Source organism: Polypterus senegalus, chromosome 11, assembly GCF_016835505.1.
Source record: "Polypterus senegalus isolate Bchr_013 chromosome 11, ASM1683550v1, whole genome shotgun sequence".
Lineage (NCBI taxonomy): Eukaryota > Metazoa > Chordata > Cladistia > Polypteriformes > Polypteridae > Polypterus > Polypterus senegalus.
This window is the reverse complement of record NC_053164.1, coordinates 46428430-46455185: the sequence shown is the minus strand read 5'-3', so window position 1 is coordinate 46455185 and position 26756 is coordinate 46428430. Positions and strand designations below refer to the sequence as shown.

The 26756-nt window shown below is 39.2% G+C and overlaps 1 protein-coding gene across 6 annotated transcripts in view; it reads right to left on the bottom strand.

Annotated features, from left to right (window-relative positions):
• Positions 1-6558: 6558 nt before the first annotated feature.
• The window catches only part of LOC120538912 (rab11 family-interacting protein 1-like), an 85602-nt gene continuing 65404 nt past the window's right edge, over positions 6559-26756 (bottom strand). For 4 of the 6 annotated variants that reach the window (XM_039768519.1, XM_039768515.1, XM_039768516.1 and 1 more), the window contains exons 5-7: positions 19446-22127; positions 8457-8586; positions 6559-7924 (exon numbers count right to left, since the gene is read on the bottom strand). In XM_039768519.1, the coding sequence (XP_039624453.1) occupies positions 7715-7924; positions 8457-8586; positions 19446-22127 (3022 nt within the window). In that variant the 3' untranslated portion in view covers positions 6559-7714. The remainder of the gene's footprint in view (positions 7925-8456; positions 8587-19445; positions 22128-26756) is intronic. The other 2 variants (XM_039768520.1, XM_039768521.1) reach the window with 2 other exon arrangements.

The following is a 26756-nucleotide window of genomic DNA, read 5'->3' as shown; positions in this document are numbered from 1 at the left end:
GGCATTTCTTCAGCCTTCCAATGCCTACAGAATGCCTGTTCCCCAAACGTTTACCATTCTTTTTGACAGTTTTCCTTTAAACTATATTTGTAAAAACAGTGACTGAGTTATTCAGTGAACAACTACTCTCAAGGCTTTTGTCACACAAAATTATTTAAATACACCACACTGCCAAACAAATGGCCAGAAAATTTGGCCAGCTACTCCAATTGTGACCACCAGGGAAGTAACTGCACCCGGAACCCTTGAAACAACTTAACACAATTACAGTCAAGGATTCAAATAAAGGGATTTTATTAAGTACCATTACAGGCTGTTGAACTGTTTCCACAGCACCCAAAATGAATTTGAACCATTCCTCAACCTCCATTCTACTTCTCTTCACCCGAATAAGTGTGGTGTTCTACCTTGTGACACTCACTCCCCGAGGTGAGGCAAGGGATGCCTTTTAAGATTGACCTTACATTATTATGGCTTCAAGTTCAGGTAAGGAAGTTCAATCCAACCTTGCAAGAATGCCAGTTCATGTTGGCATTTTATGCCAGCCTCTTGTTTAGGGGAGGGAACTGGGTTCACCTCTGACGGAAAAGCAGCCCATTACTATTGTACATACACACATCATATCCTACCTGCCACAAATGAATTAAATCTCTTGGACATGTTAAATTGTCTCAGATCTGGACCAGGGCATCACTGAGCTCCTGGACTTGTCTAACATTTCCGGCCAAACCTGATGACATCACTTCCAGTACCCAGAATTCATCTTCCTACCACATCAGTTCCTGTTCTGGCCACCCTAACTCCATTTCTTCCTTCCATCCACCATATTTATAAAATAGACTCATCCTATTAGTTCAGTTCATTTGTGAACTCCGATCTATAAAGACTTTTATTTTGCTGATTTTTCAGTACACGGAGTGGCCATCCCCAAACCTTTTTCTTGTCTACTGACTCATTTTTACCACTCGCTTTGCTCGCCAACCCCCTCCGGCCTGCGCTACGCGCCAGCCACTTTGTGTCTCTGCCACTTATGTATGTGGATTTCACTTTCACCAAACAACAATTCTTTAAAATTCTCGCAGACACGCTTCTTCATTGGGAAGAAACACTACTTTTTCCTGATGGCAACATGAATTAGTCTCCGACTTAAAGTTTAAATCCGGACAATATTTTCGCTGTTCTGTTATTTCACTGAGTAATAACTTGTTTGTTTACCCTAATGCGATCTTTACTATAACTTTTTTGAGACTTTCAAATTTTAGTACTTTCATTATCTCTTACCTGCTCTGCATGTATATCATTTTTGAAATCTTTACAACGTTCTACTTTGTCATCTACTCTTTGTCTTTTATTTCCGGCCCCGGGCATGGGTAAATATCTTGGCACAAAGTCTTGTCTTGCGGGACATGAAAGTATCTCTCTGAAAAAGTCATGTCTCATCCCAGGCTAAAAAGTCTTATCTCGTCCCTGGCATTTTTTTATTACAATAGAAAGATTATATATATATATATATATATATATATATATATATATATATATATATATATATATATATATACTACAAAATACCAGCAGAGAGGCGAAGTACGGCCTTAAAATTTTTATTAAAAAGAAAATTAAACCTTTTTTAACGGAGGGAAAATATACCAATAATTATTTGTTAATCTTTTTGTATACCACATTGTGAGTTCGGCCCTCCATTTGTAATATGACCAAGCTGTGTGCTGAGCTTACTCTTGAGCATGCAACATACAGTTGGCCATGTGAACAGTAATCTTGTTTCAAATCTCACAGCTTGCATTGCTGCTGTCATAATCGGTTTGAGTTTCATGGTTTGTTTCAATTACGACAGTATTTGTAGGACTTGTGTTGAAGAGACATTCGGCATCTGTCAAGCGTTATAAGTATACAACCGGTTTCATCGATAACTTCACATCCAACTTTTGAGAGTTTAAACATTCATAAACATCAAAGTGTCCACTACTGAAATCGTCACCTGTGAATCTAAGATGTTTAAGAGGCATAGGCGGTTGTCGAAAGGTGTAAAATATTTGGCCATTTCGGTACACTTGAAAGCGACAACCAAACAATTCTGCGGCAGCCATCAACTCACATGCAGATCCATAGGTGAAGGGCTTAAGCATTTCACTCTTCTAGTGCTCCTGTGTAGCATAATTATCTCCTGTACCGTCATCAGTCCACACCTTGAACCTGTCCCAGTCACTCAATACATAAGACACAATGCTCCTCCAGATATCAAGAGTGATCCTGATACGGCCGTGCAATATGTAACAAAGAGAATGGAAAAGGTAGGTGCCATCTCCAGGAATGGAAACCACTTGGTAAGTGACAGTTCTTTGATCGATGGTGATCACCTCGATAGACATGTTAATGGGGGTACAGTTGGAATGATAAAGGAAATGGGTACCTGAACAATGTAAACCAAGTGTAAAATACCTACACAATAACTATAATCGTAATAAATGAACAACAGCGGAGAAGCCGTGGATTAGATAAAAAGGCTGTAGTTATCAGCAGGGAGATGTGAATCCCGTGGCGAAGCAAGGAAGGGAATGTAGAGACTGCAGTGACAGACGGCCTTATATAGGCAGGCAGCCAACAACGTGGGAGGCGTTGGGATGGGGGACCCAACGCCGCCTCACATGGTGACTGAGCTGCAGGCTATGGACATATATATGTACGTAAGTAGAATTCAGTTGGCGTTGGGAACCCGTGTACAAAATTTCTTGAAGATGGGCCCATAAGTAACAAAGACCGTTGAAAAGTTCAATATGTCGGCCAACAGTGGCATCATACCACCGAAATAAATACGTACATTGGTTTCGGTTAGCGCAGGGAAGCCGCCTACCAAATTTCGTGAAGATGGGGCCATAAATAAAGTTCAATTTGGCGGACATTGTTGACCGTTATGACCGTTACGCGTAGAATTCTGAAATGAAACCTGCTTAACTTTTGTAAGTAACCTGTAAGAAATGAGCCTGCCAAATTTCAGCCTTCTACCTACATGGGAAGTTGGAGAATTAGTGACGTTGGAAAGTTCAATATGGCGGCCGAAAGTGGCGTCATAACACCGAAATAAGTACGTACATCGGTTTTGGTTAGTGTAGGGAAGCCACCTACCAAATTTCATGAAGATGGGGTCATAAATAAGAAAGTTCAACATGGCGGATGTTGTCGACCGTTATGACCATTACCTGTAGAATTTCGGAATGAAATCTGCTTAACTTTTGTAAGTAAGCTGTAAGGAATAAGCCTGCCAAATTTCAGCCTTCTACCTACACGGGAAGTTGGAGAATTAGTGATGAGTGAGTAAGTGAGTCAGTGAGGGCTTTGCCTTTTATTAGTATACTAGCAAAATACCCGCGCTTCGCAGCGGAGAAGTAGTGTGTTAAAGAAGAATGAAAAAGAAAAGGAAACATTTTGAAAATAACTTAACATGATTGACAATGTAATTGTGTTGTCATTGTCATGAGTGTTGCTGGCATATATATATATATATATATATATATATATATATATATATATTTACACACATAAACATATATACATATCTATACATATACACATATATACATACATATATATCTACATATATACACACACACATATACATATATATATACATATATATATATATATATATATACACACACAGCTATTTCGTATCAGTGCAATACGCTGTTTGTTAAAACGTTGACTCCGCTCTTACGTGCAATAACAAATCAAATCATTCAGTTGTCTTTGCTCATATGTCATTTTAGAGCTGGACGCCTGGCATCTTTTTTTGGCAACAAGTTCGTTTCTGTTTGGTGTGAAGTTCTTTGTTGTGGAGATTCTCAGGATGGATTGCAGGTGCTCATCAGTGAGGCGACTCCTGTGTGCTGTTTTGTTAGTCTTTATCACTGAGAAGAGCTTCTCACACAGATATGTGCTACCAAACATGCACAAGGTTCGAGCCGCATGTAGACGGACTTTTTTTGTTCTTCAAAGTCACCAAAGCGGCGTGCAAACTCAGTGCGCAATAACTCTAGTAAGCGGCAAGCGTTCGGCAAGGCAGCTGAAGCGCTGCATTATGGGATCTGTAGTTTATTGTGTTACCAGCGCTTCATATATCCGGGCTTTAATAACAATAATACAGTATATAAAATGATCTCGGGCGGATATAATTACGCCGGGCCAGATGTGGCCCGCGGCCCTTGAGTTTGACACATATGGACTAAATAGAACTTGAAAAGATACATTTTTTCAAATGTGATTGCGCAATTCAGATAGAGTTGACGCGCACTACAGCCTGCATGCCTCAATGAGTCATCCTCCCCTCGCTCTTACTTTTCTACCGTTCATCTAATGAATACACTGAGTATGGCTTTACCAAAACAATCATTGATGGCGAATAAAGTATCCATTATTCGACTATGTAGATCGGGTTGTATATATACATATATATATATATATATATATATATATATATATATATATATATATATATATATACCAGCGTATCGCAGCAGAGAAGTAGTGTGTTAAAAAAGGTAGAAAAAGAAAAGGGAACATTTTAAAAATAACGTAACATGACTGTCAATATACAGTATTTGTTTTGTGAGTGTTACTGAGTGTTGCTGTCATCACGGATTTGATTATCATTATTTCTTTCAATCAGGTTCGTATTTGTAGGATGTGTTGTGTTCAAGTTACATTCCGTGTTTGTCAATCGTTGTAAAGATGACAGGTTTCATTCATCGATTCGTTTCTTACTGCATCAATAAACAGCTCGTCTTCTTCTTTATCTGAGACCTGACACACTGCATGCACGGGTTTTTTACACTGTCTTCCTTTAGCGGGACATTGACTTTTTCCACCGTGTGCTTTGTTTCCACAGTAGCTGCATTTATGAATATGCTTATCAGACTCCTCATATTTTTTGCTGCCTTTTCAATTGTGTAATTCGGTTTTTGTTCAGCCCTCTTTGGAACTGTTGCTTTTTATCTGTGCACTGCGTCAGTTCACGTGAGCCACTCGTGTACATGCATCGAAGGTTCCCAGCTGTGCTGGTGCCATCTCCTGCTATGTCCATGGCTGTATTTAATGTTACCTTAGTCCTGGCACTTAAAACTTTCTCTCGCAGTTTCGCTGAGTTTGTGTCAAACACCACCCTGACCATCTCATCTTCCTCTCCATAAGCACAGTCCTTCACCCGTGAATATTTACCCGTGGCAGTTTGCTATTGGATTGCCGCTGACGGACGGCCTTATATGGGCAGGCACTAAATTACAAACGCCAGCGCAGCCTGTCTACTGAACTTAATTTAAAGTGTAGGTTTACATCGTGCTTTGTTTCAAGTAGCAGAACTCATGAATATGGTTGTATATGTCACTCGCCGCTTCTTATTGTTTCGCTGCCTTCTCAATTATATAATGCATGTTTTCTTCAGCGCTTTTTTGAGGTCTTCCTGGTTTTCTATGTACTGCGTGATTACGTGGGAGGCGTGATGATGTCACACGAAACTCCGCCCCCACGGCGTTGAAGCTCATCTCCATTACAGTAAATGGAGAAAAACTGCTTCCAGTTATGACCATTACGCGTAGAATTTCGAAATGAAACCTGCCCATCTTTTGTAAGGAAGCTGTAAGGAATGAACCTGCCAAATTTCAGCCTTCCACCCACACGGGAAGTTGGAGAATTAGTGATGAGTCAGTGAGTGAGGGCTTTGCCTTTTATTAGTATGTATATATATATATATATATATATATATATATATATATATATATATATATATATATATATATATATATATATATATATATATATATATATATATATATATATATATATATATATATATATACACACACACGCGCACACACACAGAAATATGGGGGCATGCAAAGGTTTCGGTACCTTGCTTAAAATGTGTCACTGTGAATGGTTAAGTGAGTAGAAGATGAACTGATCACCAAAAGACAAAGTTAAATAAAGACACATCTCTTTTCAGAATTTTACGCAAGATTGGTGTATTGTTTTTGTTTTGTACAACTACACAGTGGAAAAAAGGAAAGGAGCACCACACAAATATTTGGGTATTCCTAGACATTTGAGGTCCCATAACTTTTACCGGGCTACAGCTTGTACACAGTCATTTTTAGAAAACCCCAAGTAATGCAAATTAATTGCAAAGCAGTATAAATTCTCTGACTCCTCAAACCTTGTCTCAACAATCAGCAGCCATGGGCTCCTCTAAGCAGCTGCCTAGCACTCTGAAAAATAAAAGAATTGATGCTCACAAAGCAGGAGAAGGCTACAAGAACATAAAGCATTTTCAGGTAGCCATTAAAATCCACAAGGTGACCCAGGCTGGAAAACAAACGTACATCTGCAAAAATGAAAAAAGAAGTACTAACTACCACATCCTTGTGGTGCCTGCAAAGGTAAAACATCACACACTGAGGTTCACTCTAGGTGTGTCTTACCATACTTGATGGCTGAAAACAGCAACTCACACAGAAAAGCAAATCTGCAAGGCAATACAACATTACCCAATTTACAATATACTTTTTTATTAAGTTTCACATGGAAGAATAAACTTTTTTTATATAACTATAAATATAATACCAGATCATACACAATCTCATCATAAAATATACATTTCATTTATAAATAAGCAAATTACTTCAGTTAACCTCAAACTGTTGGAAATGTTACAGCTGCATGTTTTATCAAGTGAGGGTGTTAAAGGCAAAAAACTGAAGTGGCCATGTATGTGATGCCCAGGAACAACCACTGTCAGGAGAGCAGGGTCTACAAATACAAATAAGTGATCCCAAATCAGTGCCACACAATTTCTCAAATACACTCTGCTAGTATGTCACTGTTGCATTGCAACTGCTGATTTGTTTTTTAAAGGGCCGATTCTACCATGAAATTCCTTACTTATAACACTAAAAATAGATTCTTTTAAATCCCAAAAATAAACAAGACACAGCAATAAAAACACTCCAAAACATATGTTCTAATACTATTGAGCTTGGCACCTTTTTTTTTTTTTTTTAACATAAGACCTGATTGGTAGGCTAATCGTGGCACTGCAAAGCAGCCACATGACCAGATGTACCAAGTCTGAGGGTGACTTCCAGGTTTGATCCTGTCTTTTTCCATTTTTTCACTCTCCCAATTAAAATGACATCTACTGGGCTAAATACTTTGAAATTGAAAGCTGAAAACTAAATTAATAATTTTTCATTGTTTCAAAACATACCTCTGAAAACTAAAGTTAAAACACAAAAATGCTGCATTCCAATCTGAACTACTAAATAAAGAGGAGAAAGAATAGATATTTTTGAGTAACCAATTAAAAAATGCACAAAGATTTCAATACCTTTCAAAGAGAATTGCCAAGATACTGTATATAATGTTAAATATAGTCTTGTACTATAAAAAGCCAACTGGCTTATCTGCAGGTCCAACAGATTTCCTGCATGTCTCTAACAGTGTAGGAGCTAAAGTGAAGAAGGCACAAAAAATTAAAACTTGTGCTTGGAAGTTATGTTTAGCACATGGAAAACTGCCTGACGTTTTAGTGTCCATACTACAAAATTGCTTTTATAGCAGTAGTACCCTTACACTCCCAAGTGAGAAGTAGCCAGCCTTCTCAGAGCAGTGTTCAGAGAACTCTTACTTCCCAAAGGGTTCCACCTCACTAGACTCTGCCTGCTTGTTTCGATGGCTGTGATCTCAGGATGTTGGGTGTTGCCTCCATTACACGGACCAGCAAGTCGTCAATGTAATCCTCCAGCTCGCGAATTTGAACGTCCTTTTTAGCTAAAGTCCCTTTTTGTTTCACCACCAAAGCTACTAGCTCTTCACGAGTCAACTGTGAGTAGGGGGCAGCACCTGCTGTGTTGGAAACCTGTACAAAAACATCAAAGAAAGAAACATGGTTAAGATGACTGTAATAATAATATCAAAAAAATAATAAGCAAACTCATTAATTAGTTCTAAAACAAGAAAATTAGAGATATTTGTACACTGGTGCTAGAGTGAAAAACAAAGCCAAAACAAGGCAATGAACTGCATAGAATCTGTACTTCTCACTACCTGACAATGTCATTAACAAAACAAATGAAAAACAAGCCATTATGGCCAAGTCCACTTTGCTCCAGGTGGTATGAATGCAGCAGAACAGCAGTCAATGTATGAAGAAAGGAAGGGAAAAGGTAGTAACAACAGCTGTAGGAGCATGATATTTGTGCATGAAATGGCTTGATTACGCCTTTTCTGTGAATAAACCGAAAAAATGTTATGTACCTACTGTTATAATCACTCACAAAAATCCAACGGAGAGTCCTCCCTGACCTTTAAGGTTAAGTAAGGTCCCACAAAAATATACACCTAATAAAGTCTGTGTCAGTTAAGTCAAAGCATTTGGTTAGTCAATATACCTGGGGATTGATTAGCCCACTCTGGCCAAATATGTCCTCATTCACCCCAATGTTTTTCAGATCCCTTTCCATCATGATCACAGTGGTTTTCTGGCTTTCCAGGGAGCTCAGTGGTTTCACTGGGTGGGGTCTGCAATAGGAAAGAAGTAGTAAGCAATAAAAGTGTAATATTAAAGACAGACTATTTAAGGACTGGCAGTCACACTTTGGAGGCCCGCAGAAACCATCAGATGCAGAGACTACATTATATAATATTTAGACTGCTGTAACTTTACCATGTCACCAAATCATTTCTAAGGAAAGCAAAAAATACAGAGTTATGAATAAAAGCAAACACAGTATGCATAATTAGAACCTTTTCAGCTTCCATAATGTAAAAACTCACAATTAAAGTCAAAACTTGTTTAAATTTGTATGCAGATATTTTAGCCCTCAACTGTATAATTACAGGAACCACTATACTTGCTTTTGTTGCATTTCTTACAACCTAATGGTTCCATTTGTTGGGACCTTTAACAGAACCCAGTCTTTTTCTTGCTAATCTGTCACATCTGGTCACTTTTCTTTCTCTTTTTTATACCAGGCTGGGCATAATTCCTTTCTCTTGCTAAATCAAGACAAAAAACAAGCATCTTAAGGATTGGATATATAGAGAGGATGTAATAGTAAAGCAGTATGTAACGTTACACGGAGCAGGAGCCTAGATAGCTAACGTGTGGAGGGGAAAAAGAGCCATGATAACTGCTTGAGTTATTAATGAAGGACATTTGCTCAGAACGGAGCTGTACAGATAGTTTACTATTGGTGTCTTGACACCCCAGGCATCTTGTTCACATTAAACAATGTCACAATAAAAAACAAAGGAGTTTTAGCGCTTTGAAATAAAACTCTTAGGAAACCACATTTCAGTATTGGATTTATTTTAATAAAATTATAGAAATTGCAAAGCACTACATTTCCTATTTTAAGCAACATAGTATGTGTCACCGCATTCAGGTTGACCATGCAGAGAAAGCATGAAACTCAACGATAAAGAGTTGTTGGATTTATCAAAAATTCTTTTGCAGCAGAATCTGTGCTTCATTGTGAGGGAAGTCACACTGGCATACCAGTGAAACAAGGAAATACACAATACAGAAGAGTAGCTTTTAGTTTTTTTTTCTAGACATGCCCACTCTCTACTGCCTACTCAGATAACGACTTCTATAGTAAGGTAATAAAATACAGGAAAACAAAATTATCACTTTGTTTTAAAAAATCAATAATAATAGAACACACCTACTGCAGATTAAAATCAATCTCCAGGCAGAGAACCAGGAAACCAAACATATGACAGCAAGATGTCTTATTAAAGGCACTCATTCATTACGAGGTCAGATCAAATGACGAACAGCAGAGATACTGTTCCTGGATTAATACCAGCCAGTCGGCACTTTTATTCCACATAGGTGCTCATTTTTACTTCTTCTCTCATCAAGAGAAACGAGAAATATATAAAAAGGGAAACCGCAATCAAACAATATGAAGTGTTCCAAACCAAACGGAAGAAAAGCACATATTTACAACTTACACCTATATTCAGAATGGACTACATTTTAAGAGGTTTGAATGGGTGAAACACAGGACTGTGTTAGAGCTGTTTTTGAACCTGTTGCTCTAAACTATGATACTCTGATACCACCCATCACATACAGTGGGTACGGAAAGTATTCAGACCTCCTTCAATTTTTCACTCTTTGTTATATTGCAGTCATTTGCCAAAATCATTTAAATTTTTTTCCTCATTAATGTACACACAGCACCCCATATTGAGAGACAAAAAAAAAGATTTTTTGAAATTGTTGCAGATTTATTAAAAAAGAAAAACTGAAATATCACATGGTCCTAAGTATTCAGACCCTTTGCTCAGTATTTAGTAGAAGCACCCTTTTGAGCTAATACAGCCATGAGTCTTCTTGGGAAAGATGCAACAAGTTTTTCACACCTGGATTTGGGGATCCTCTGCCATTCCTCCTTGCAGATCCTCTCCAGTTCTGTCAGGTTGGATGGTAAACGTTGATGGACAGCCATTTTTAGGTCTCTCCAGAGATGCTCAATTGGGTTTAAGTCAGGGCTCTGGCTGGGCCATTCAAGAACAGTCACAGACTTGTTGTGAAGCCACTCCATTATTTTAGCTGTGTGCTTAGGATCATTGTCTTGTTGGAAGGTAAACCTTCGGCCCAGTCTGTGGTCCTTAGCACTCTGGAGAAGGTTTTTGTCCAGGATATCCCTGTACTTGGCCGCATTCATCTTTCCCTCGATTGCAACCAGTCGTCCTGTCCCTGCAGCTGAAAAACACCCCCACAGCATGATGCTGCCACCGCCATGCTTCACTGTGGGGACTGTATTGGACAAGTGATGAGCAGTGCCTGATTGTCTCCACACATACCGCTTAGAATTAAGGCCAAAAAGTTCTATCTTGGTCTCATTAGACCAGAGAATCTTATTTCTCACCATCTCAGAGTCCTTCAAATGTCTTTTAGCAAACTCCATGCAGGCTGTCATGTGTCTTGCACTGAGGAGAGGCTTCCGACAGGCCACTCTGCCATAAAGCCTTGACTGATGGAGGGCTGCAGTGATGGTTGACTTTCTACAACTTTCTCCCATCTCCTGACTGCATCTCTGGAGCTCAGCCAAAGTGAGCTTTGGGTTCTTCTTTACCTCTCTCACCAAGGCTCTTCTCCCCAGGTAGCTCAGCTTGGTCGGACGGCCAGCTCTAGGAAGGGTTCTGTGTCGTCCCAAACGTCTTCCATTTAAGGATTATGGAGGCCACTGTGCTCTTGGGAACCTTAAGTGCAGATTTTTTTTTTGTAACCTTGGCCAGATCTGTGCCTTGCCACAATTCCGTCTCTGAGCTCTTCAGACAGTTCCTTTGACCTCATGATTCCCAATTGCTCTGACATGCATTGTGAGCTGTAAGGTCTTATATAGACAGGTGTGTGGCTTTCCTAATCAAGTCCTATCAGTTGTCACACATGTGCGATTAGGAGGCAGTCAAAGAGCCTAAAGGTGAGTGAAACATCGCAAGATAGAGGGTTATCACGTGGTACTTACCCAAATCTCTTAACTAATGAGCAATCCATGGGCTCAAAGGAACAGTTAGGGGAACAGATGTCCAATCTCCCCACACTTGAAACAGCGGGGAAGATTAGCACCTCTGTCCCGTTTACGGACGGCAGACTCGGGAGCTTGTCAGGTGGGCTCAGGACCTGCCAAACGTGCCTGTTGGGTTCGACGTGAGAACCGTTCTGATTTCCCTGATTTGCAAGCCGCCCAGTGGCACTCTGTGATTTGTATTAAGGTGTCCATGTCCTCGAAGTTTTGTTTGCGGACTTGCTAGGCGATATGGTCAAGGAGGGCATGCTCAAGGGTTTCACACGCTATAAGCTCGGCCATCTTGTGCGAATTATTAATGTCGGGCCGTAGCCAGCGACATACTTTCCCCCAGGCTTCAAAGCCCTGGATTCTTATCGGTCTCTCCGGATCGAACTGCCACTCCCTCCATTCTCTCGCCTGCTGTTCCGCAGATACGCTGTAGCGCTTGAACACCTCCTTCTTTAGAGCGTCATAATCAGCAGCCTGCTCCTCAGTTAGATCATAATAGGCTCTCTGCGCCGTTCCCTTCAGGTAGGGAGCCAGTAGGTACGCCCATTCCGACCTCGGCCATGCGTTCCGCTTAGCGGTACGCTCGAAGATCAAAAAATATGTTTCTATATCGTCCGACTCCGTGAGTGTAGTTATGGCAATAGGAGGTGGCCAAGCGACCTCCGTCCGTACTCCTGCAGCAGCAGCACGAGCGCTGGCTTCTGCTACTTGGGTCCTTGTTTCGCCCATCTGTAATTTCAGGGTTTGAAGATCGCCCATGATGGTGTTGAGAACGGTATTCAGGTCCTGTTCCTCCGACATCTTGAAGCAGACGAAAAACAATCCTGCCGCACGCCAATTGTGGTGTTTATTCTTCCCCAAAGAAGACAGCACAAACAAAAACAAAGTTTTGGGGACCGTCCCCATATATTGTCGTCCAGACAATAAAGAATGTAAATGATTCAGAGTTTCCGAAAGTAAAACAGTGAACAACTTTCTTTGACAAAAATGGCGGCTTTATACAGAACAGGATTATGGTACAGGAAATGGTTGGCAGGAAGTGACGTTGGAAACAGGAACCGGAAGCAAAGTCATCATGATTGGACGGAAGTGAGGTGGATTGATGAAGCCGGAAGTGACATCATCATGGTTGGCTGGAAGTGACGTCGTCGCAGCCATTTTGGAACCTGGAAGTGGAGGAAGTATTTTTCTTCAGGTGTTCTGTTGACCAAAAGAGATTTGGATAAGTACCACGTGATAACCCTCTATCTCGCGATGTTTCACTCACCTTTAGGCTCTTTGACTGCCTCCTAATCGCACATGTGTGACACAGTATAATCAAACACAGCTGGACTCAAATGAAGGTGATCTCAAGGATGATCAGAAGAAATGGAAAGCACCCGAGTTAAATATATGAGTGTCACAGCAAAGGGTCTGAATACTTAGGACCATGTGATATTTCAGCTTTTCTTTTTTAATAAATCTGCAACAATTTCAAAAATTCTTTTTTTTGTCTGTCAATATGGGGTGCTGTGTGTACATTAATTAAAAAAAATTAATTTAAATGATTTTAGCAAATGGCTGTAATATAACAAAGAGTGAAAAATTGAAGGGGGTCTGAATACTTTCCGTACCCACTGTATAATTACTGTTCAACTCTAGAAAGCTTAATTTTATTTTTACATTTTAAGTCAATCCCTAAAATGCACTAATGATGCAAACATTTAAATCTTTTGGTATAATGACAACCATCTCAGAAAATCAGAATTACAAAACAAAGTTATTTTAAGGCAAGTGTATATACATTAATATGGGCTCTCAAATATACCCAAACATTATTTGCAAAGCAGTATCATTTAAACTCTTTTGGGTTATTTCAGACAACTACTGCTATAAGGTGTCAATTTTGCTTTTAGACATAGATGGGAATTATCATATTTAAACATGTGGGACTTCTGGGGAATAGGTGGCCGTAGATGGTCAATGTGAAAAATGCTGAATATTCACAATGTCTGTACAGTGCATCCGGAAAGTATTCACAGCGCATCACTTTTTCCACATTTTGTTATGTTACAGCCTTATTCCAAAATGGATTAAATTCATTTTTTTCCTCAGAATTCTACACACAACACCCCATAATGACAACGTGAAAAAAGTTGACTTGAGATTTTTGCAAATGTATTAAAAATAAAAAAATTGAGAAAGCACATGTACATTAAGTATTCACAGCCTTTGCCATGAAGCTCAAAATTGAGCTCAGGTGCATCCGGTTTCCCCTGATCATCCTTGAGATGTTTCTGCAGCTTAATTGGAGTCATTGTGGTACATTCAGTTGACTGTCTATATAAAGGTCCCACAGTTGACAGTTCATGTCAGAGCACAAACCAAGCATGAAGTCAAAGGAATTGTCTGTAGACCTCCGAGACAGGATTGTCTCGAGGCACAAATCTGGAGAAGGTTACAGAAAAATTTCTGCTGCTTTGAAGGACCAATGAGCACAGTGGCCTCCATCATCCGTAAGTGGAAGAAGTTTGAAACCATCAGGACTCTTCCTAGAGCTGGCCGGCCATCTAAACTGAGCGATCGGGGGAGAAGGGCCTTAGTAAGGGAAGTGACCAAGAACCCGATGGTCACTCTGTCAGAGCTCCAGAGGTCCTCTGTGGAGAGAGCAAAATCTTCCAGAAGGACAACCATCTCTGCAACAATCCACCAATAAAGCCTGCATGGTAGAGTGGCCAGACGGAAGTCACTCCTTAGTAAAAGGTACATGGCAGTCCGCCTGGAGTTTGCCAAAAGGAACCTGAAGGACTCTCAGACCATGAGAAACAAAATTCTCTGGTCTGATGAGACAAAGATTGCACTCTGATGTGAATGCCAGGCGTCACGTTTGGAGGAAACCAGGCACCGCTCATCACCAGGCCAATACCATCCCTACAGTGAAGCATGGTGGTGGCAGCATCATGCTGTGGGGATGTTTTTCAGCAGCAGGAACTGGGAGACTAGTCAGGATAAAGGGAAAGATGACTGCAGCAATCTACAGAGACATCTGGATGAAAACCTGCTCCAGAGCGCTCTTGACCTCAGACTGGGGCGACGGTTCATCTTTCAGCATGCCCTAAGCACACAGCCAAGATACCAAAGGAGTGGCTTCAGGACAACTCTGTGAATGTCCTTGAGTGGCCCAGCCAGAGCCCAGACTTGAATCCAATTGAACATCTCTGGAGAGATCTTAAAATGGCTGTGCACCAACACTTCCCATCAAACCTGATGGCGCTTGAGAGGTGCGAAACTGGCCAAGGATAGGTGTGCCAAGCTTGTGGTATCATATTCAAAAAGACTTGAGGCTGTAATTGCTGCCAAAGGTATTGAGGTATTGAGCAAAGGCTGTGAATACTTATGTACATGTGATTTCTCAGTTTTTTTATTTTTAATAAAATTTGCAAAAACCTTAAGTAAACTTTTTTTCACATTGTCATTATGGGGTGTTGTGTGTAGAATTCTGAGGAAAACAATTAATTTAATCCATTTTGGAAAAAGGCTGTAACATAACAAAATGTGGAAAAAGTGATGTGCTGTGAATCTGTGCTTTCCAGATGCACTGTATGTGAGCAAACCTGCTTTGGTGATGGAAGTATGCATGTTTAAACTTAACTGATGTCAATGTAAGTCCAAGGTAGGCATATTGGGAAGTTACCTCTTGGGTGCATTTTTTTAATGAAGCAATGTGAGACTGGAAGTATAATACCAACTGCACTTCAAAACAGGCAGTCCACCTGAAGCGAAGGATATTTGGATCTGGTGTGTACTTGGATCATCTAAGAAAAGTTTGGGTTGCTGCTGGAAGAACTGTTGGTCAGACCATCGGTGACACCTATGCCCCAGTGTAGTAAAGGGTATGCTGTGCTGTAAAATATTGCTGTCCTTTAGATGAGACATAAAAGCGAGGTCCTGACTCTCTGGGCATCTTCCAAAAAGAATAGTTTGTCATTCTGTCCTCCGAATTATTCCCAGTCTCTAATGGGCTAACTATCTCTCTCATGCCTTCACCAACTAATAACTAATATATGGTAAACATACTGGCACATGAATGGCTACTGTCACATCATCCAGGTGGATGCTACACATTTTTAAAGGTGTCTGAAGTGGTTCCCTACTGTCTATTAAAAAAAGCTTTGAGCAAGTTAGAAAAGTTAGTAAATGATATAATAGGATTTGTAGTATTATCTAAAGTTTACACACATCTCTCCTTATTTTCTAGGGATACTATATTCTCCAGAAAACTCAACTACCAGTTCATCCAGATTAAAATTCTCTGTAGACTCTACTCCCCAGTCCACAAGCACCATCTGATGGGCCTTGTCCACTCCTTGGTATAACCTAGCACTTTTCTTGACATGTCCTGGCATTGCTGTGCTGTTTCTATCTGCCTCTTTTTATGTCACACTCTATCTTCTTTTATTTCTGTAAATAATCCTCTATTATCTCAAATCCTCCTTCTCCTAAACCTCTCTATTCTTGCCGCTTACCTTTCACAACTGTAAGTTGTTCCGTCTAGGCAGTCTGGCAGATACAAATTCCTGCTTATTGCTGCCAAGCTCCATAACCTATTACTGGTGACAGCTGGTAATCGTTCTTCTACATTTTAATTTACCTCAAAGTATCAACATTGCGGACCAAAAGAGCATTAGGCAACTCAAATGAAAATTGGACTACAACTCAGTTGTTCAAATTGTGGTTCTCTGTTGCTTTGTGACGTAGCTTTCCTTCAATGCTGCTGTTTATCATGTTAATGTTGTGGTAAGATTATAGTTCCTTTCTATCTTATGGGAAGTGGGTTATTCTGTAATATCCTCCCTTTGGCACAGTTTGGGATAGGAGGAGCTAAATGAGGGTCTTACGTTGTTTTTTAACCTTTCCTGCTGTGCTCCTTCTATTATTTTTGTTTGTTATTTTGCACCTGTATTTATTTTCAATAAAATACTGATTACAAAAAAAAAGTTTTGGCTAGCAAAAAGCAGATGCTGACCTATGCGCCCACAAAATAACCCCAAGAGGGATAAAATATGCGCAAATATGGGGTTTGGTTTTGTTTCTGAAAACCAAGTGAAACAGTGCTCCCTGCAAGAAGCATTAACATGGTGTGTATACTATATACTATACAGTATATGATTTTCAGGTAGAACAACACTCACAGAATACATTATGGTAAAGATAAATTGATATAGTAAGGGTTAATTTACAGCTTTCAAAGCATGATCCAGTTTTTGGCAGTTTTATTTAATAAATAACTATAATCATCAATAACACCTACATGGCTACCAAAATATTTAGATGGAATCTTACCAAGTCAACATTTTCAGAGAATCCAGGGAAGCTGCTCACTTAACTGGGTCAAAATGACATTACATCAGCATCACAGAGTCATTCTTGACTCCTTTACATTTTATCTGCTGTTAAAAATACGTTTTAATCACTTGAGATTACCAAAGCTGCCTTGTAAGAAGATTTTATAGACTGTAAGTGATATAAAATGCTGCTGTCAGATGAACAGTGGAATTCAAACGCCAGCAGTACTATTCTACAATTGTTGGTAAGCTTTACTGATATCATTCTTAAGGCATGCAGTTTTGTTTTGTTCTTTGAACTTCTACAAATTAAATCAAGTGAAATATAAGAAACATAAAACTACAACTCATACATAATTATCACAAGGAGAAATAAATGCAGTCCCTTAACAGTGGCTGAAAGCAAATAACTGACAGAAAGTCCAAGTATTATGGTAGGATTAGGGTGAACCTCAGACCAAAATGAAGAAGGCTACATTATTAAATCAAAAACAACCTAACTTTAGAGTGCTAAAGTGACAATTTTCATGTCAGCTCTTCCTTGAAACTACAAATGGCAATGTGACACAAGCTCTTAATTATTGTGGTTAAATGATCCCTTAAGACTCTGCAGTTTTAGACTGCCTTAAATAACCTCACGTGAGAAGCAAAAGCAGACATGTATTTCAAGTCTGCTTGTTCTCACAGCCGCACCACATTAACATCCATTCTTCTAGGCTGCTCACGAGAGCAAATTACAGCTAAAATTGGGTTGTTTCATTAGGAAGTTGAATTTGGCTACAAGCTCTGTCAGTATTGCAGCTGGGGCTTAACTCATGAGGACTTTGTACAATGCAAACTATAAAAACACTTCATTCCTGTCTGCGGTTTACTAAAAATTATAAAATAAATACCACCATCCAGCTGCTACGCACCTTTTGTCAGTTCTCCAGTTTGCACTAGCAGTAGGTGATAATGCATTTTCCTTATGTGATCCTTATACAGTGGCTGCCTTCCACTTCACAACTCTTGGTAGCTATTTTCTTTTACACAGTACATCATATAGAACCTCCAGGCTTTCTTACATAAACTGAACTTGAACAATTGTGATTACTTATTACTTTTCATTGCTGTTAATTATTAGATTCAGTGTCCAGTGACCATTTCAAAAGAATAAAGCATTATAATTATGACCTCCCTAGACAGGATTGTTCTCATACAAGGGCTGCAACTTCAGGCAGCAAAATATTGCAGAGTAAAAAGCGGGTAAATGGAAATCACGTTTTTCCCCTACGCTCTAAAAATGTTTAACATGGCCTAGACCTTCCACAAGCCTCTATAGGAATTAAGTTACACTTCACAAAGTCCAGAGACCATGGTATAAACCAGAGAAATGAAGATTTAAATTTAACATTTTTTAGTTATGAAAGTAAGGGCTAGTAACAGGTAAGCCTATTAAAGTTAAGTTTATCGGCTGCAAAATGCTAAAAACTTTTGTTGAAATCTTTTATTTTCTTAATCTTTGAACATTTTGTAAGGTCTGAGTATTTAGTTAATGGCTGAAGACTGCTCTTTTTTTTGTTAAGTTTAAAGTTTAGTAGAAAATAGAATAAAATGTATTAATAAGTACTGCTATTTTTTTCACCCAAACATGAACTGGTTTCTTGTGCAACCATTAGAACTCTGAAGATATGAAAAGGAAATCACAGCAAAGACAACTCTTGACCGTTCCCTGCAGCATATTCCGGATTCTCCTGGGCGTTTCTTAAACCAGATATAAGACACTATCCTTAGGCTGCAGTAATCTCCTCCTATTGTGCTGTGTTTGAGGTATCTTTAATGAGGGGTACCAAACAGAATCCTCATCAGATGGCCAAACCTCTTTAGATGGATCATTATGCTGAGGAGTATCATTTTTCTACCTGAAAGTGTCCCATACAACCTGTAGGAACACTCTAGACACACAAGTCCATAGTGAGGAACTATACAAAGCATTATATAAAGTAAGTCTCAGAGATTTCTCATAAAACCCTAACTCGGAGCAACCTTTGGATCATTGTGGCTTGTCAACCATGTGCTTGTAAGGATAATGCAAAAACTAAATTAAGGTAAGTTAGCATCTAATCAAGTATCTCATAGCATATACTGTATGTGCATGAATGAAGTGTACCACTAATTTGACCCTGAAATGTGTTTTCTATTTACATAAAATATATAAATGCATGCAAAGTTATAAATGCCTAATAAATATTACCATATTTGAAATATAAGCACTATACATTGTATACAGAATATTCTAAGTAGGGTAGTGGGGGAAGTATTTCAAGTCTGGGCCATGGTGGCCTAGTGTATTCATTACTACTGAAAAATTAATAATTAGTCAGCTATTTAATTAACATAAACTAAGATTTATCCCTCCACATCCCCCCAGACCTTTAATTAATGTATGCTACTTATTTCTTCAATTTCATGTCAATTCTTTAATGAAAGATTTCTGAGGCAACTTCAAAAAAATCCAACAAGAAGTCACCTAGTGTCTCACCTGCGCCGTCCTGTGACTGGACCAGATTCTGTTGCATCAGTGGCAGCATCCTTCACAATTGGCTGTGTCTCCAAGGGCAAAACCATGGCCTTCAACAGTTTCTTCCCCCTGGAGGTAACAGGCTGATTGTGGCCCTCTGAGGCATTTGTCTTCTGGGGTGAGAGGGTATAAAGATCAGAGGTAATCGGGGAGAGAGTGGAAAGAGGGGGAACTGGATCTGCTGGCTTGTCAGACACAAATGGAATATCTTGAGTCTTACTGAATTCATTCCTGTTCACTGACTTTTGTCTTTTTATAGTAGCAGAGTCTGCAGATTCATCTGGGGCCTCAGTTTTATGGTTTTTGCTACCTGAAATTTCCTTATTACTCATAAAATCTGGATTTTCTGGACGAGAAGCTACATTACTCTGCTTATACAGAGAAGCTGCTTGTCCTTTTTTCTTCATTTCAGACAGAGAGTGGCCTTCATCTGAGCAGAAAGTGTGACCTAGAACTTCACTGGATAAGGATTTCCTATCCAAATGCCCTTCACTTTTACAGATTTCAATACTATTCTGAGCATCAGATGAAGCGTGAGGATCATTTAATAACTGATCTTCTATGCTTCCCAAAGGCACATGCTTTTTAACTATTTTTAACTGCTTGTCTTCCCTGCTTTCTATAAGAACTCCCTTTTCTTCAAAATCCTTTAACTCCTTAGAGGAGCTATCAGTGGTAACCTCTACCTGTCTGTATGCAACCAGAGATGAATTATTTACACCACTTTTGGGTACAGACTGCATTTTATTGTTGTCTAAGGGTACCTGTTTCAGTATTTCATCAGCATTGTTGTCAGCTCTTAGATCTGAAGCCCAATTTGTAACTTGGTTAGAAACAGCAAGTTCATTATTCTGCTGCATGGACAAATGTACTTTTCCTGTGGTTGAGAGTGGTTTTTTCAAAGTTACCTCAGGTTCAGACTGCATTTCTTTGATCTCAGAGGGTGCTTGCTTCAAAAGTTCATTGTCATCGCAGTCAGTTTGATTCACCTCATTTCTCACTTCTGACATCTCTTTCAGGACATTGTTGGAAAAAGCAGGCTTTTTATGTTGCTGTGAAATACAACTGTCCGTTATTGTGAATGGGGAGGTTTTGTTCACATTCACTTCAGCTACAGATTGAATTTCACTGCTCTTGGATGATGTTTCCTTTAACATTTCAGGCATATTTATTTTATCTTTTACTATTAGCACCTCCTCCACAACTTGGTTGGAAAGAACAGTTTTTTCATTTTGCATCAGGGTAACACTTCTCACAGATGAGGAGGGTTTGGTCACACTATCTTCAAGAACAGAATACATTTGATTGCTGTCAGAATGTGTACGCTTCATTATTCTCTCTGTTTCTATGTCAGGTTGAGCCACACTATCTGGGATTACCAATGCCCCTTCCACAGTATGGCTGGAAAGAACAAGAAATTCATTTTTCTTAACAGGCAGATTAGCATTTCCTGTAACATCAGTCTCCTTTTTAATCAACATTTCACCCTTACTTTTGCTTAGCTCCTTTAATTGATCTTTTGGTTTGAAGTTCTTACTCTGCAATTGATCTGTCTTTGGGTTCATCTGCTCCATTAAACTGCTGTCCTCCTTTTTTCCCCTTAAAGGAATGTTCCATCCTTTAAGATCACCATCTCTCCCAAGACCATTAAAACTGTATTTTGTTTCCAGCTTTGATGATGCACCCTCAGATTCTGTATCAATTGAGCTCTTTTTGATCAATGCAATTTCATTTACATTAATACTAGGAATTTTATCATCCTTTCTCGTGTCGCCTGGCTTATTTAAAATGTCATTAGACACTTCTTTAATATCCATATTTGTTATTACAGTCCTTGGTGCAGGTTTTGGTGTGTATTTTGCAGTTGCCTGTTCAGCATTCTCTTGTCTGCTCCAAAATCTGGTGGCTGGTTTTGGAAGTTCATTTGGAACTTCTAGTCTGTGTTCCTGAGAAGAATGGCTTATATCCGAACAAGTCTTTTCTGGAATAGATGTGTCAGACTTTAAGGGTAAAATATCCACATTAACACTTGGTTCTAAACTCACCAAATTATGGGTTGTTTCAAGTGTTGTGTCACCATTTTTCTCTTTTAAAGTTAAGTGGGTATCTGATACAGGCAAGTCCATAGCAGGACAATTATAAGCAGGTTTATCTGGTATTATTTCAGAACGTAAATTCAGTTGATCCAATATGTTGGTGGGAGACTGATAACTGTTCAATGGATTTGGAGACATTGTTCTGGTTACAGAGTCCGGTGATGGTGATTTTAGAAATTCATCATCTTTACTGTATTGATGGATTAGTTCAGGGTTCAGTGGAGAAGATGAAAGATCTTCACCATCAAAAGATTCACTTCTTTTTTTTTTCAGTTCTTCAAGAAGAGACTTGACGGAACTCCTGCTGGAGGATGAGAGATGTGCCTTCTTTGTGAAACCAGTGTTGACTGGGGAAAGTGGAGGAGATATTAATGTAGTTCTGGAGGTGTGAAGAGGAATGGGAGGAGAAAAGGAGGCATGGAGACTGGAGAAGGCATGAGGGGCATTGGTAAAAAGGTCAGAAGGGGAAGTAAGGTGGTCAATGCAATCAGGAGAGGTTTGGGGAGGTAGTTCATGGACAGTTTCTGCCTTGGGAGACACTTCCAATCTGAAAATGAGTGTTAAAAATATCTACAAGTCAGTGTCTTGGCATAAAATATCATGAACAGCTCATGACCTTTGCCCCATTGCTGATATTTTCCTAGGTTTCCATCAGTATATTCACTCACTTCAACATATGTTTGTTATATTAAGCAAATCATCCAGAGTGAGACAGAGTTTACCAAGGGTTGTGTAATCAATCACACCAGTAATGTTAATAAAAGCCCCAAAGCAAAAGAGAATGCATGCCTATCCCAGCAAGCCCCACCATTTCCAATATGAAGGATAACTCCACATTAGTAAATAATACCTTATGTTTCATATATGATTGTGGAATTTGTCAGATTATCACAAAGTATCTTAAAAGGTGACTTCTTTACATACTGAGAAATATCTTGCAGTCTATGAGGCTGACTGACTAGCAGTGGGGGGTCAGTCTATAGGGTTAACAAACATACAGTTTTACTCCATATTAGTTTAGATATGCAGTACATCAGAAGTGCACCATCATAATGAAAGTATAACTTTCATTTCAAATTTTTAACTCACAGTTTAGGTCTGCTTATTTTCTGCATTATTTACTTAAAATCTTAAACAATTTGGTAACAATATCTAGCTAATGATGTGCAATATCTCTGGTGTTGGGTGACTGGATTTAAAGGAACTATAACTGTAGGACCAACGCGATGACTGCTTTATGAAGCGTGTAGCTCTTTAGGGTTATTGTTATCCATGATGGATTTACAAAGTTTTCAATTTAAAGGCTTTATTTACCACAGGACAGCTGAGTCTGTATGCCTTTCTTTTTGAATTAAAAAATACTCAGCTTATCCTTTAAGTTAAATCAAGCTAACATAATAATAGTGGTATTCATAGCTCTCTAAACATTACCACTGGTACAAGATGCAGCAAGTGGCAAAAATAAATAAACTAAAGACAAAAGTAAACATTTGAAACATGGTACAACAGTTTAAAGCACACTTAAGTGCCCCAGATCCTGAGAGCACGTTGTGCTATTTATTTTGCTATCTCGCCCACAAAGCTTTTGTAATCTCAAAAGCAGAAACTAAGAGAAGATTAAGTTTTTTCTGTCTAACTACAGCAAGGATCAAGTGTTTCTTCACTGAAGCACATAACTTAAGCAAAGGACAGAAGCGATGTGTGAATATAGTATGTGTAACAACTAAACTGACATCTGTCAAATATCTCATTTCTTTACCCAATTTGTTTTAACAGTGAAATGAAGCCTGACGGTAGCCATTTTTATTAAGCAAACACTGACTATTGGATATTAGTTAATTGCACAAGAAACTTGAACACAAACACAGATACAAAACGAAGCATTTTGCAGTAGCCTAAATAATGTTTTATGACTATTGGAGCAAACCCACATAAACACAGGGACAGCAATTAAAAGCAACATAAAATACCTAGAATTGTAAAAATACCTTTTATGTACAGATGAAAGCAAATTTTGAATTTATAATACTACATGGCCTCAAATAATTCTAAGCCAAATAAAGCTATGCCTAAACAAAGGAAGACCAACATACTCATCTTGAATAACACCATTAACAAGCTAGAAGGAAAAGGATTCACTTTCTACAAACATGGAACATTCCATATCCAAATCTCCTCCACATGTGACAGGAAGACTTGACCTTAGATTCATAGACTACACAAAGCACCCAGAAGTTAGAGAGGTACAAAACTCTACTCCAAATCCCTGGCTTACATAAAACAAGGAGTATCTAAAACCATTCTTTTCATTCATTTGCCAAAAAGGGAGGAAAATCTGCTAATGTATAGAAGCCCTGCACTGCTTGTTAATATTTTCTAAACAGAAGATCCTATGAGCTGTGCTGACAACAAACTAGACTATATTTAAATATTTTTATTTGTCTTATTTAATTTACAGTTTGGGGAGTTTAACAGACAATGACAGTCAAATACAATTATGTGCATTCAGATGACTGAGCACACATAATGCTTATGACAGCTTGACAGCATAGATATTGACAAAGTAAAAACACATTTTCAGAGAAATATTAAAGAAAAATCTTCCAGAAATTAATTCAGTATTTTAATAGTAAAAGAGGGTCCAGGAAGTGTTTCTGTCTTACTTTTCCTCTTCAAAGACTTATCAAAGCTGTATAATGTTAATCCCACCCAGAGGAGAAAGCTGTACCAAGTTACTTGGATAACTTTTAGAAACTATGGAAACTATGTCATAGATTTGAAAATAAAAGTACAATTCTGTGTACATAATTCTCTAATAATCAATTACTGTATGCTGATAAGTAATGAAGGCAAGGGTTTCTATGGATGGGACAAGACTGAAGTCTTCATACAACTCAGATAAGCTAACTCCTTGAAACAGTACAGCAAGATATATATTAAACCGTGAAAAGAAATTACTTCCTGGACGAGTTAGAAAGAGATTTATAAAAGCAAACAAAACAAAAAAGAACATGGTATGTATGTAGAAATAATGCTGCTATTGATTGTGGTCCTGTATTGAAGTTATTTAAAAATCCTACATTTTCCTAACAGTAAAAAAACATACTTCTCACACTCAAATTCTGTTTTCTTCTATATTGCTCTTGGAACTGGGTCCTGGAGTGAGGCCCCAGAAAAGTGCTGGAGTTAACAAAAAGGAGTCATAGTGTGACATTCTGTTCTGGAAATGTACAGTCCAAGCAAGAGTTAAGAAAAATGGAATAGAATCTGTACTAAAAAGAAAAATAGGGAAAAATCATGCACACATAAAAGCTTTAACCCCAATTAAATCAGCACTGGCACATATTTTCTCAAGTCAGCTAAACACAAAAAGTTACTTAAGATTCGGAAATGAAGGCTCTTTAAGGCATTAAGCTTGTGGTCTCTGTAGGGTGGCTATTTGTTAAAGAAAGAATTTGAGGGTAAAAAATGTAAAATAGTCGAAACAGAATGTGAGAAAAAAATAATGGCAACTCCTCTGTCACAGTTCTCACTTTAGAAAGTGAGCAAAGAAACTGTTGGGAGAATGTGCTGAACACAGGAACTGTGCATCACTATATGTTAACAGGCAGAAATCAAGATTCCAACTAACTGCCAGGGGTAGAAACAGGATTTTATAAAAGTGTTAAGACTCTCAAACACTTACCACAGCTAAAAATGCTGCATTATTTATGCCACTTCTAATGAAGTTTTTTTTAGCTGGACCAAAACATGAAACATAATATAGCATGTGACAATAGGACATTGTCACACAAATGCGATTGGGAGACAGCCTCAGGGCTCAGATGACAGTAATTATTATGAGCCAGGGACTAGCGCCATTATCTAATGCCTCTATTCTAACTCCCTCTGCAGAAAGAATGATTGATGGACAGGCCTCCGATAATGCAACTTCCTCCCAGCCCATCCACCTCAAGCCCCAATACGTCACTAAACCCATCTCCTCCTCCAAGTGTGGTATAGTGGGTCCAGAGCTCATGTCAAGGGACACTTTTTAAAATAAATAAATCGCCACACTCGCAGCTTAGCGAGGGGGCGCGGTAGTGTGGCCGAGCGGTTCTTGGGGAATTCATGATGCGAGCGTTTCTCACTTAATTGTTCCTGGGACCTGCTGATTGCCACAGCTGCTACATCCCCATTATAAATAGAAGCGCGAGGCGGCTAGCAGGAATGAAAAGGAGAAAAGACAGACAGAGGTTGCAGGAGAAGGCAGGAAGCAGGAGGAGAAAGCCGGTGCGGGAGAGCGAGCGGGCCCAGGCTCGCATGCAGCTGAGCAGGGAGCCTGGGTGTTTGTTCAGCACCCGAGGAGCAGTCATAGTGGTCGCCCCCGCTGAGTATATTGTGAAGAGCAGGAGTGACCGGAAGAAGGACAACTCGCGGTGTAATGCCAAGAAGGGGTTGTTGGGGAGCCCAAGTCATGGTTTGGTGAAGCCTAACAGAGCCAGGGATCGGTGAGGCGAACGAACCAGCAGGAAAAGGCAGAGAGAAGGCCAGCTGCAGGTAGAGTGTCTCCCCTGTTGCGAAGCCTGGATAGGGAGCAGCAGGGGGTCACCAGATAAAGAAAGGCAATAGGCTGATTTGTTTTTAATTTGTTGTTTTAACCTCATTGTTTTTAAAACGACTTGTCCTTTTTCTATTGAATTTTAACCTTCACTTTTCACTGGATTATTTATTTCAAGATTTCTATGAGATACTGTACTATTTATTTGAACACTGTTTCTTTTTGTTTGTTGATTTTAAATAAAAGCACTTTTGCACTTTTTGCATCACCCCCTTGCTATGTTATGCCTCACTGCCTAGCTCATCGGTGACATTACCGACGGTGTTGGGTTAAGGGCTCCCGGAAGGAAGATGGGAGCTTGGAGCGAACCTGCATCATCACACCGAGTTTACTATATAAACTGCCATTTTAGATTGGTTGGGTGACAATCGTCTGAAAAAGGGGATCACTATGGTGCCTGAGACCTTTATGATCTTTCTCGTCTGCTCATTTACAATAAAAAAGGTACATATCAGCTACTCTAAACATGGGGAACAGATTTTGGGGGCTGGTCTGGTATGACTAACAGGATCAGTCATCTACATTTTCACAGAGAAGGAGTCAAGTGAGTTTGAACAAAGATCCTGTACAGTTTCA